General features: G+C 38.1%; 1 protein-coding gene across 1 annotated transcript; it reads right to left on the bottom strand.

Annotated features, from left to right (window-relative positions):
• Positions 1-1,969: 1,969 nt before the first annotated feature.
• On the bottom strand, positions 1,970-12,323 carry LOC116173727 (arf-GAP with Rho-GAP domain, ANK repeat and PH domain-containing protein 1). Its single transcript, XM_031491396.1, has 10 exons — positions 10,527-12,323; positions 6,625-6,818; positions 6,046-6,281; positions 5,875-5,998; positions 5,614-5,826; positions 5,379-5,566; positions 3,743-3,982; positions 3,401-3,535; positions 2,713-2,931; positions 1,970-2,666 (listed from the first exon to the last, which is right to left on the bottom strand). The coding sequence occupies exons 1-10, from the start codon at positions 12,089-12,091 to the stop codon at positions 2,397-2,399; spliced, it is 3,384 nt and encodes a 1,127-aa protein (XP_031347256.1). The 5' UTR covers positions 12,092-12,323; the 3' UTR covers positions 1,970-2,396.
• Between the last annotated feature and the right edge of the window lie 701 nt (positions 12,324-13,024).

Here is a 13,024-nt window from a genome sequence, read left to right as displayed (position 1 = left end):
AACTCATATCACATATAGATTCTAAAATTAAGAGTTTTTATTAGCATAATCTTGCCCCCAAGATATGTAACTCGCCCCTCGTTCAGCGTTTCGAGCCTACAGTTGGATGGCGAACATAATCACAGAATTAGGTGTCGTAATTCATTTGGTTATACAGTTTTTGTCACCCCCATGACTTCTTCATTCACGGAGAAAATGATTCCACATTAGAAGAGTGATCAAAATTTGTATGAATATTATCTCTCGTCAAGACCATGTAATAAAAAAAACATAAATTCAGTAAACATTTCACCACAAACGTAACGATTTGGAACAAAAGGTTAACGGTATCGAAATGTGATTCTGCGTTACGGTTAAATCAAGTCAATTTCAAAAACAAAGATTGAAACTCACAAAAAAAAATGCTGCATACAAAACACAAATATGATACCTATATAAAGAAATGCAAAGATTACTACTGCATTAAGTAACACATAAATAACAACAAACATTTACGGGGCGATGCTTCCGCCATCGCCATTGAAAATAAGATACCAAACGTAAGCGTATAACCATTATATGGTATAACCAACGTTCGTGCTCTCCAGATGGCGCAGACAGCTTTTCCCCTCCTAAAGATTGCATGTTTGCAACTCCCAAAATTGTGTGCATCGTCGTAAAGTTGTATATACAGGGTGGAACCTCTCAGTAGTAATCTTTACATTTCTTTATAATATAGCATTTGTTTTGTGTGCAGAATTTAATATTTTTTATAATTCAATCTTTGATTTAACTTCAGTGCAGATTCATGTGTTTGATACCGTTAACATTTTGTTTTTTTTAGACTTATAATTTTGATCATTCTTTTAGGCACTTGACTTGTTGTTTGTAAACATTTTCACCTTGAAGGGACAGTCACGGGAGTGGAAAATATTGTAATTAAATGAGTTATGACACTATCAATACCGGGACTGCTCTCAACAATCAACCGTAGGCTCAAAACCCCCAACGAGGGCCCAGTTATCTATCTCCGGGACAAGATTCTGCTAATAAAACTCCGCGTTTTATAATTTATGTGTGTTATATGAGTTGGGATTCACCAATTTCCACATATTTTGTTGAATTGGCCCTACAGGCCATGCAATTTTCCCACTTGCTCTTAACAGAAGGATTTTATTGCACCAACTATGAGTCAAATCCTGTGAATTTCACGCTTTCTCAGAATGCTGGTACATGCTTATACCTGACCCATTATTCACAAAACTTGTTTTTAACCTGTCACCTCTGGAAACCTACATGCTACATATTTAGGTAATATTGTTGTAATTTTATGTTATGCATTCACTTCATTACAAACAATTAATTTCGTTACACAATTTAATATTAATTTGGCGGCTGGTTTTTTTCTTGGCAAGTTCTTTTTTCCCCGCCTATTTCTGGTTTTATTCGGTGAACTACAATTTCCAAAGTTTATTTTTGCAATGTAATGGAAATGTAGAACGGCTACGAGAAAGATTTGACTTGGCGGAGGAATGGAGCAAGTTTCCAGGTGTGAAGAAGACAAAAAGGAGGCGTGAAGTTTGCAACTGGCATGATGAAAACGAGAACAAAGGATACGCAAAGAACATCTGAAAGAGGCATGAAACCCTGGTAGAGATTTGTAACCAGCATGAAGAGGGGAATAATGCAATGAAAACGAGTAGGATTGCAACTGAGAGAAGCACCACCTATAATTGCCAAGGGTCTTTCAATATACGTAATCCATAGACCATGTGTAATAGTATGGGAACGATCAAAATGGGAATATTTTGTTTAATTCCTTGTAATAAATCACAATAACGATTTATATATAAAATACATAGATTTAATATAAAATTTCCTAACAATTTCTATCTTTTAAGGTTAAAATTATTTAAAATAATCACATGTTAAAAATGGCTAAGAACTATAGGAAGAATTGTTATTAATTTAAAATTATAAAACTTAAATCTATTAATACTTTAAAAACAATGGAAATAATTGCACATGTCCAACAAATGAAAAATTACACTTACAGGTGTGAATTAAGCTAAAATTGGTCAGACTTGATAAGACTATAAATAAAAAGAATAGGTAATATAGCACCATAAGTCACAAGAATAAAATTAAAATGTCCACATGCTCGATAAAATTAAACGCAATGTGATAGAAATAACTGCCATTAAGCAATGTAGCGACACATTGGCAAATTGCCAAATATCAAATTTTATCACAATGTTCACAGCAATACTGTCAAAATCAATTTTACCTCGGCGTATACTCAAGATGTATAGGAACAATCGAAGATTTATCGACTACAAAAAGGCACAATACTATCACACTTTGGTTTTCAGTATTCAAGTAAAAGAAATCTGACCTTTTCGTATTGATATCTAAACTCATGTAGATAATAAATTAATATGTTGCGGTGGCGGTATTAAACCGGAGGGATGTTCAGCTTTAAGCATCGCCGCAAGCCATGACGCACGAACACCTGGGTTACTCCACCCGATTATATTACCAAACCAAGGCGACGCTCGGGTACGTTTCAAAGATTGCGTTTTTGTTATAAAGGTTATCGTCCAATTGCTCTGCGGGTTTCTTTTAGGTTCGTGTCCAAAGTACCACAACATATCCTCAATATTCCACGAGCCCAATTTACACGAACACTAAACAAGGACATTGTACATTTAAGTGCTGCGGAGGACTACTCACCGTCTTATCTTTGTAATAGCTCAGTTTTGCTTGGGCAAACTCGAACGTATACCCTTTAAAGTTTTTCGTTTTAGAATCGGCATATTTTAATTCCCCCGATACCGGCAGAGGGTTATCCTGAATGTATTCCCAATATTTCGATACAGGCGATAATATTAATGCGTTATCTTTTCTGTCGGGTTCATCCCAATAGCCCCATCTTAAGACTACATGTAGAACCTGTCAAAAATTTATTAATTTCACTTTTTAAATTTTTACCTTGCAAAAGCAAAACAAAAGTGCTGCAAATAAGCTTCCAGTAAAAAAAAACAACTTTATAATCTCAGTTTTTTACCATCTCTAACCTTTTTTAAAGCAAATGGTAAGAGGAGAGTTAATGAACAGAACGAAAAATAAAGCAAGAATAAGCACGACGTCCCCAGAAGATTCGTCCTCGTCCCTCCATATCCCTTCCTTACCAGAAACCAAGCTAAAAGCACAGCACAGGTTTTGGATTTCAGTTTGAAATTTAAGTGCCCAATTCGCACTAAAGGTTTTACTAAGGTTATAAAGTTGTTCATTCATTATTGTATTAATTTAGACATTTTTCACAGTTCACAGTTACATGGCATGGGCAGAAAAAGATCTGTGAAACTTTTTTCCGTGGTTAAAATATAACCCAAGCGGCCTATTGGTTCACAATACGCACCTTTTCTGAATGATGTATGGGCCGCACCAAATTATCATTTAAAACATGCTCTTCCAGTTGCAATTCATGCACTCCCAAGCTTATTTTTGTGCTCAGCTCCACTAAGACTTCATATGCGGTTTTTTGAGGGCCAATCTGAAAGATTACTTACTTATATTCTTCTACCCTTAACCGCGAATATCGATCTGACGGTAGACTATGGCGATTAACCTGCTACTTGCAATTAATAGGATAATCACTGTTAACCAATTGAAACACAACTGTACTCAAATGCCTATGAGTTAACAGACTCCATGAATAATCGATTCAGTCAGGCTTAATCGCGATCTCCAGCGCACTCACCGCAATATTAAACGTTTGCCCCTCCTTATTATATAAGTACACCCAAATTCGCAAATCACCAGAAGCTTTGGTATTTACAGGCCCCTGTGGCGATTTCATGCACTTTAGCAGAACCTGAAGCATCGAACGTTCCTGTTCAATTTCTTCTGGATTCTCGGGAAAGATACTGCGATACAAAGAGATTAGCTGAGAAACGACCGCCAATTCTTTGTTGTGGCGAGTCATGGCGTCGTCTTTATCCTAAATGGTAAAAATCACAGTTAATGAATGTAAAGTCGCCACAAAAAGTATGTAGAATCGAGTTTGAGACAAGACTCAGTATCTACCACTGCGCTTTGACTGATTAGTGAGCAACCAATGTGCCATAGTTAAATTGCTTAAAATGTGACTGTGATTTATGCGACCTAACCAACTACGCCGCAGCGCAAATCGGTCAAAGTGCCATTGGAAAACTTGTTTTTTGGTATCACAGTGAATATTTTCGTCAAAATTGACTCTATTATAGTAGCAACAAAAACCAAAATGTGAATGCATGTTAAGAAAGATTTCATTGACAAGATAATTAAACTTGATACAATCTGCTCACTCTTTTAAGCGACTTATTTTAAAAAAGGACACTTCGTTTCACAATATATATAGGTTTGAAAATGTCTCCACGTTGCTTACACCAATGATGTTGATTTTTCTTATTGACTCATTGACTCAGGTTATAGTTCGTTGTATGAAACTTACCTTTTTTGCTTTGCTTATTATAAAAACCTATTATGTATTATGTGGTAAATAAATATCCTACCAAAACCAAAATCGATAGGTTACCTGAATAATACCTTTAAATCAATAAATACCTACGTCATACGTCTACTTTATTTATGATGCAAACGTTATACGGTACCATTTAAAACAATTCTATGTAAGATTTGAATCCTCACAGAAAAATCTATCTTAAATGAATACACAATGATAGATTTAATTATAATTCACCCCAAAGTCTTACGCGCAACGATGTAAAGAGAAGAAAATGCAGATAAACGACCCTGGTTTCGAACATAATTATGGAAAGGTAGAACAAGACAAAGGCAGGATTATGACGGCCTTCCAATCTTACATCCTTTTCACAACAACCGTCAATTTGAATGGCAATTGCTCCATGAATATACGACGTGCTAATCACGAACAACGAAAACTTTATAGGTACATGTAATAGCTGCCTCCACGGAAATCATGTGTAAACGTATGTAGTCAACTGCAATTACCTCTTCTAAACTGGCCGATTGACGTTGAAAATTGTTTCTACACGTTGATTAATTGTTGTGTGTGGAAAAGCACTTGTGGAACAATATTTAGCACTTTTTCCACTGTGTGAAACTTTTAAACGCGCATGTAAATGTCGCGTTGCGTCCTTGACGCGTCTCTCTCATGAATCCGAACGAATGGGCACACACGTTCTCGTCTATCACGCTGAGCTGAAACATCCAATTGCGCCCCTAATTTCGTTTAAATTAAACTGTTGCAAATTTTTATGTACAGGGTACCATCTGACGAGCTCATTCAAATTTGACGAGTGTGTATTTGTTTATTAACTCTCGAACTCGAGTCTACGTACTTTTTACCTCAATAGTAGTAAATCAATACTTACATCACAACACATAAGTGTAGGGCCCCAAACTGTGGCAAGATTGTCGGCAGTCATTAGGTTATGATTTGATTGCGTGGAAATAAAATGAAGATGGCCTAGTAGGCGTCGTATTGTCTTGTAGGTGATTGATGAAAATGAATCAAAAAGAGCTCGGAACATTCTTATCTTTTCTTCTGTTGCTTTTACAACTAGAGGGCATTTTTAATAAAGTCCATCACCAATTATTGTGACTTACGTGAGACTTGGTACAAATATTGTTGATTACTTGAGGTTAACAAAGGCTCGGGAAGTTCACGAAAGAACCGTTTTAAAGCTGTGGCGACGTCGTGCTCGTTGTACTTGTCCAAGGTGAGTTGAACCGCCCAGGCGTCTCGTCGAAACTGCGTCAATATGTCTAAAACTGTTGCTCCACTGCCAGCTTTTCGATATATCCCTTCCACCATACTCCCTGCAATTTAAAGCCTGAAACTCAACTTAGAACCACTGAAATACGCACCGTGAGCATAAATAAAATTAATGCATTTTTCCACTATGACTGGAATGTCATTCTTTGTTAACTGTTGCTGTTCTAATAAGGCGCCATTGTTATGCGCTGCCAAACGCAGAATACAGCACCAAGTCTAAAATTATTCGATTAGAGGTGATCCTCATGTAAGTGCGGCCTTACCTTAGTTTCTCTTATGGTCCACATTCGTAAGTAAAGAACACCTCCGGGGTAATCGAGTAACATATTCGGTCCCTTGTCATTTGTTCGCGGCACAATTTCGCTGTCTTGAAAGTTCTGTAGCACTATGCACCTAGCTTTGCGTAAGTCGATAGTTTTTGGGGCACTCTTATCTACTGCATAGTGTAAGGATCGCTGGCTCAATATGAGCCATGCGCCAACCCATTCGCCGCTTATGCCTATAACATTATAACAACTAATAGTAGACAGTACTAAATTTCAATCTCATTTAAAAGGTACTTGGTTCCCTATTGGGATTCTGCACTCAACAATTTAATTATATTATAAAAATCCAAGAAAATTTTATTTCCCAGAATCTACTGATTTTAAAATTCAAAATGGCATACAGTACGTGAATAATGTTAGCGAATCGATTGCATAATATGTATAACAAAAATTTATCGATAGATAAAATCAAATTAAAACATCAATACACTTCTCTGTATCTGACAATAGTTCTTATCAACATGTTAATAAAGCCTTTGTTTGTACAGCGCTTATCACAAAGATTAGTCTACCTACCTTCTCGTATATACGCCCATCCTATTCTGCTATACTCCGCAAGAACCTTGGTGGGAAATTTACTAAACAGACACTCCGCTATTCTTTGCATCCAGACGCGCCTCTCGGATATACTCTGGCTACCGTACACGTGTCCGCCCCTACTTTTTCCAGAGACATTGATTTCGAAACAATGCAAATCTTCGTTGTCGTACCTATCAACAAACCGTTTCGAATTAGTTAAAAGTCAACGTCCAGCGATTTCAAGTCCTTGACCCTATAAATTATTTTGTTCCCTTCATGCAAGGAAGATTGTAATAAATTAAATTTTGCCATGAAAACTAATTATGTATGTTTACTACGCGTTCATTGACAATAACACCACCGGGAACTTAATATTATTTACAGTCAATAATAATTAAACGCGAATTAAACAAATCATTGGAGTGTGAAAACAATTTACGCCCATTGTATGGGGTACCAGGTTCAAAATCCTTTCGCACAACAGCTAAATAAAAGTAATACACATTTGAAATAGTTCAATTAACATTAAGAAAGAGAGGCAAGGTTTAGCATATATGAATTTGATTATATGGTCTTGATCGAGGCCATTTTTTAATGTGAAATTTTGAATATGCTGTTAACGCCTCGGTTAACGTCTCTTTTTAAAATAATAAATTGATATTTTTATGAAGATACAAGTTTTGTTTTCTATAGTGAGCAGATGGGATGACTCAAATCCTATGGCGTCCTAGTCTTAGTCTGAATAACTCTGCTAATACAGACACAGGAAATGCGTAACATTGACTATCAATGACACATCATTTCATTGAGTGATAATTATTGACATCATATCATTAGTTTGCTTTAAATAAGTCGTACACTATCTGGGTTTCCTTCATTTGAAGATTAATGCAATTTTCCGTTTAGTAGCAATCAAAACAGTCCTGTCATAAACAAACTGGAGATGCCGATGGAAATTGGGGAATGAGACTCTACAGTATCGTCTTTGTTACCAGGATGCATTGAAATCCAAGCACGGCACAGTTATGATGATTAATGTTGGAGATTCTCTAGCTCTAGAAAGTTCCTACAAAAATCTAGCGCGCATTCTGCCAAGTTGCATGAGTCATGTAAAAAAATTTGTCCAATAGGTATTCTGGCAAGATTAGGGCGTTGTGCGCGGGTGCCCCATCCTGTTGAAGCCAACATTATTATTGGCAATAGCGCCCGCAGTTGGCCAGATTGAGTCGCTATTAAAATTGAAAATTAAAAAAATGGTTTAAATTTTCTCGCCAAATAGTCAACCTTCGAGCAACCTTTAAATCTGGGAGATAAATGTGTAAATACCACCGTACGTCCGACTTACAGTGGTATGTACACCTCGACAGTGCTATCAGACAGCAACTCGCGCGAGAAATCTTGCTAGAGGATTCCGGCCTTTAGGTAGCGCTTTGTCTGGTGAACCCGAGGGTGAACCTAAGCAATGGCAATGGTAGTAAGAGAGGTATTCTCGAAGGTACTGCATTGGGGTAAAAAATGACCCCCCACTTTTTTACGGATATCGATACACGTTTTGAAGCACCAGGAATCCGAATCAAACAAAATCTCAATGTTGTCGGTCTGTCCGTCTGTATTCTCATTTCCGGCTAAACAACTGTACCGATTGGAACAAAATTTGGTAATCATTTTTTTAGACATAAAAGGAAGAGCTGAAAAGCTTTTGGGCAGAATCGCGCATGCGCAAGCCTGTCATTTCGAGCTAAACGGCTGAACCGATTGGAACCAAATTTGGTACCCATATTCATAGGCATAAAAGGGCAGAATCGCTCATGCGCAGATAATATCTGTGCTAGCCACAGCACATTTTTTTTGTATATTCACCATATGTAATATTATGCATATTCTATGTTGACTGTTGTCGTATAGTATCTTACAAAAACAAATGTATGGTATTTCAGAAACGCGTTGCATAGATTTCCGGTTTAAGTGGAAGGATGCCGGCAATTTCAATATACCATCAAATAGAGTGTGATGTCGCATACAGAATTCTACTGTATAACATACTAGGTGATTCATTTACCTTGAGACGATTTAATAACTTGATGGCGCCATCTTTTTTGGAAAAAAGTTCCATACAAAAGTTGTACAATTCTAAAGGGGGCTCATGGGTCACGACCTCGAGGATGTCCTTGATCTCGACCTTCACGATCAACTTCAGAAATATGAAGGGTGGGGGAGTGGACAAATTTTTTTTAACAAAAAATGCGACTTTTTTATATCGTTTTCTACAGGTGAAATGACATAATTTTGTCGACGTTCTTTTTTTATAAAGGGGGATTCTCAACAAGTTATTAAATCATCTTGCAATGAATTGATTTATCACTTCGGCGTTGAAATTGGAACTGTACTGAAACGCAATTTGATTTGCTTATATACTCTAGTATTCCCGAGTGATTGTGAGTCTTCTAGTATAGTACGCGTCATATTTCTCGGAAAGATTGCACTCGCCTTCGTTCTTTATCGGCGATAACTAATCTTTCAAGAAACGAGGTGCATACAAGTGGCACCACGCTCAGAAAGTCCCTGACAGGGCGTATCCGAGGGCGCTAGAAATTCAGACCGTACATTCTGATCGAGATTCTGATGCAAAATTTAAAAACATTATATACAGGGTGGTGCCTAGCGCGACGCAGCATAGGGATTTCAATGGTAATTTCTTTATAGTCAATTACTAGCTCCCCTAATTATTTTAGAGCAAAAGTCTAAATAGGTTTTTTTCAGAGAAAAAAATACTGCATCTGTTCATACTATTACTCATTTTAAAATGGCAGATAATAATTCAACAGTCGCAATATAAGAAATATCTTTTTATAGGTTCATTCTGAGATTGACAATTTGTTGATTTTCCTACGTACCTTTTAAAATCATTTGACCATTTTTATATCTTTTTTGAGCCTTTTTTGAATATCATCCTTAGTGTATTATATTTTTTAAAAGTTAGTATGCTACATTTTTAGATTATTAAATAATACAGGGCGTTCCATTAAAAAAAATAAGGTTAGGTTCAATAACTTTTTTGCCTAACCCCGCGTGGCGTGTGATTGTACCTGAAAGCAAGTGGGGTTGTGCACAATTGCAATTGTGATTGTTAGATTGTGACGATTGCGGGTTTGTTTTAGCATTGAATTTATAACTATCAAATTCAATGGTTTTAGACAATTGTGAGATTGCAAAAGCGAATGTGGGACTGTGAGGGAGATTGCCATAGTAATAACAGGGATTGCAAGTGATTGCAGACAATTTGTGACAGTATTGCGGGAAGATGTTACCCCCTCGGGTTTACGAGTCCCCACAGTAAAAATGAGAAAGAAACACCCTGTATAATAACATGTACATAAGTTTTTGTTTATAATTACGTTTTTTGCAGTAAAACCAGTATTATTTTTTTAATCGTGGAAGGGGGCGTCAGCACGTTTAGTTTTCAGAAAGGGGGCGCCATGGGAAGAAGTTTGGGAACCACTGATTTAGATGATGGTAGTAGATGTACAGTCATTGACAAAAGTAATGATCACCGAATAGGTAAATCCTGCAGCATACGCAACCAACATTTGAATATATTGTGCAACTTGGAAATGCGAATCAAAAAATGAAGATATCTCGCCCTTGAAGAAACAGATGGGAGTCCAATGTGATGTTGGTTGCTTATGTTGCAGATGCAACCATTACTTTTGTCAATGACCGTACATAAGTAGTTGGAATTTTGTATAGGATTGATCAGTGTAGTGGAAGTGACTGGTAGGTACCCCAATTTTTTTGGTGGTTTTCATTCTCCTAGGTGGACTATCATAGTTAAATATTGAGACTTCACAGCAAGTGTTGCTTATATATTGTCATAAAAACAAAAAAAGAATTATACATACTTGTACTTTTGATCCACGAGTGCTTGAACACTAAGGATGGAACTCATGGAAAAATATTCTTTAACATTATCCGAGGAACCATCAGAGTAACACGTCAAACAGCCCTTCTCAAGTATGCACCACCTCGAACTAAACTCTCCGAAAAGGTCCTCAACAGGTCCACTCGTCACCTTATATAACATCCCCTTTTGTTGTACGAGCGCCTTAGTCGACAACATGGGTCGCATTACCATGTTGTCCTTTTGCTTATTACCCCTCACAATATCCGGTGCCTTTTTCAGCACGACATTCACCTGCTTAAACCAGTTCATTGCCTTCGACTCTAAATTATTGCCGTTACTCGACGCATTTTTTGTGGCGGGTGCATCTGCCACGAACCAACTCGTCTTCGACTTCTCCTGAACAACGGGCACCTCTTCGGGTAACGAATCGGACCTTGTAGGTGGCGTCGGAGGATTTAAATACTCTTCAGCTTCCGACTCGGTCGACACGCTCCAATTGTCGAAGGTGCCCACATTCGAAATCGTACCGTACAACTCTCCCTGTAAGAGCTCTTCCAATGCTTTCAAATCGTTCACGTTGGAATACAAGTTAGCGCTAGTGTTGGTTAGCGGATCGAACTGGAGAATGACACTGTCAGTCGGACGTCGACTGAGCTTTTTTGTCCGTGGTGGTGGTCGAATTACGTGTTGTTCGTAGAGGCTGTTCCTCATGTCCATGTGAGACGTCGTGTCAAAGCTGTCTTCCGACTTGCCGTCTTCCGCTGGCATCACTTCTAAAATTGGAGTGTTGTCGACATTGGTATAGATACTCTCCGATTTTGCCACGGGATCATAATAATTAAACGAACTGGATCGAGACAAGCTCGTCGATTCCAAGGTGGCTACGATTACATTGTCGGCGTCCGAGTAGGGATAACTGGGAAAGACACTCTCGTAGTTGCCCGGTTGCGTAAGCGAAGTGCTTTCCGAGTTATTACTGTTTGTGCTTCCCGAAGTGAGGGATTGGGGGGCGTCGTAAATGGATTCCTCCCTCAATGGAGGAGGCGGATGTAGAGGCGGCGGGAGGCTTACGGAGTCCTCCGAAGAACTATGCAGTTGAGTCTCGATGGTTACATTCGTATAAAGTGAGGTATTTTCACTTAGCGACGGTTTGATCGGCGACCGAAAACTGATGGAATTAAAAATATCGGCGTCGGATTCGGAACGGCGGTCGTCTTCATTCGGCTGAGGCGGCGGGCTTTGTTCTGTTCCGGCGGTAGTAAATCGTCTTGTGATTTTACGTACACTTTGCCTTGTACCTTCGATTACCGCCTTCTTTTTCTCGTGAACTTTTCCGGCAAGCTCTTCCGTAATTTGCTTTGATGTGTTACTAAAGGTACGTACCCGACGAGAGAACGAGTTGAAGTTTGACTCGCACTCCTTGCTGGTGAGATCTTTTTCTGGTAGACTTTCATTGAAAGTTGGCTGGTTTTCGTTTATAATTGGAATTAGTCTTCGAGGTGTAGGGACAGGTTTTTTCTGTTCATTGTTTACAGTACGAGGAGCTGGCACTGGAGCACTCATCGTTTATTTATTTTAATTTTATTATGGGAAAAGGAAAACACAAGCAGGAAATTATCAGCTCGTTATTATGAATCATATTTTGTAACACATCACATCAACACCACACAATAAAATGATACGTTGATGTTTATACATCGCTATTAGTCATATTGCGAGGTGCGAGGTCTTTGAATTGAATGAATTCGAATACAGCTGAATTTACGTTATGTGGCGTTCGGTGGATGTCGGAAAGTGATGGAATGACTCATGACGATTGTGTAGAACAAATATTATGGAATAGACGGAGTCGCCTGTTGAGTAAGCTAGGCGCAGGAAGGAAAACGTATACAATTCCATTTCTCAATAACATTCAATGCGTTTGCGTTGCGTTGACCTTTATTTTATTTTTTTTTTAATGCGGAAAAATAGAACTTTCCTATGGCCTTGAAATTTAATGCCTACTTCGTCATTCCATTCCAAACTTGCTTCTCATAAAATTAACAATTAATTATGTATTTATTCGAAGAATCCATCCCCCTACCCTTAATTAATGAGTAGGTATGCCATTCAGCAGGGTAATAATAGGCCGTACTTATCTGTAATTTTAAAAGAACAACAAGCTGCATTTTCGCAAGGCTATAGTTTAAAAATGGAAATCTTTTGCTGCCCCAGTTGCCATTATATTCTAAGGCGAATCTTTATTAATAATTTCTTGTGTGCACCATGGCACGAAAGTTGTTTTCCAGGCCTCACGAAGTGGCCAGCCTCGGCTTCGCCTAATCGCCTCGCCTGGCCATATCTTATCTTCCTTCGCCCCTTTTATTAACTGATGTACACTGAAGAGCGTTTTCTTGCGACTTCGTTTTGATATTTTTCTCTGTGTAGCACTGTGTGTAAAATTTGTACTTGAACGTGAACCCTGGACGACGGACGTTTATCTTGCCTTGATCGATC

This window comes from Photinus pyralis, unplaced genomic scaffold (genome assembly GCF_008802855.1).
Source record: "Photinus pyralis isolate 1611_PpyrPB1 unplaced genomic scaffold, Ppyr1.3 Ppyr1.4_LG6, whole genome shotgun sequence".
NCBI classification, from domain to species: domain Eukaryota; kingdom Metazoa; phylum Arthropoda; class Insecta; order Coleoptera; family Lampyridae; genus Photinus; species Photinus pyralis.
This window is presented reverse-complemented; position numbering and strand designations above follow the sequence as displayed.

Coding starts and splice junctions, on each gene's coding strand:
- LOC116173727 (XM_031491396.1), bottom strand. CDS start 12,091: ATGAGTGCTCCAGTGCCAGCTCCTCGTACTGTAAACAATGAACAGAAA. Junction 5,567..5,613: donor ATATTTGTACCAAGTCTCAC/GTAAGTCACAAT, acceptor AATGCCCTCTAG/TTGTAAAAGCAACAGAAGAA. Junction 2,932..3,400: donor CCATACATCATTCAGAAAAG/GTGCGTATTGTG, acceptor AATTTTTGACAG/GTTCTACATGTAGTCTTAAG.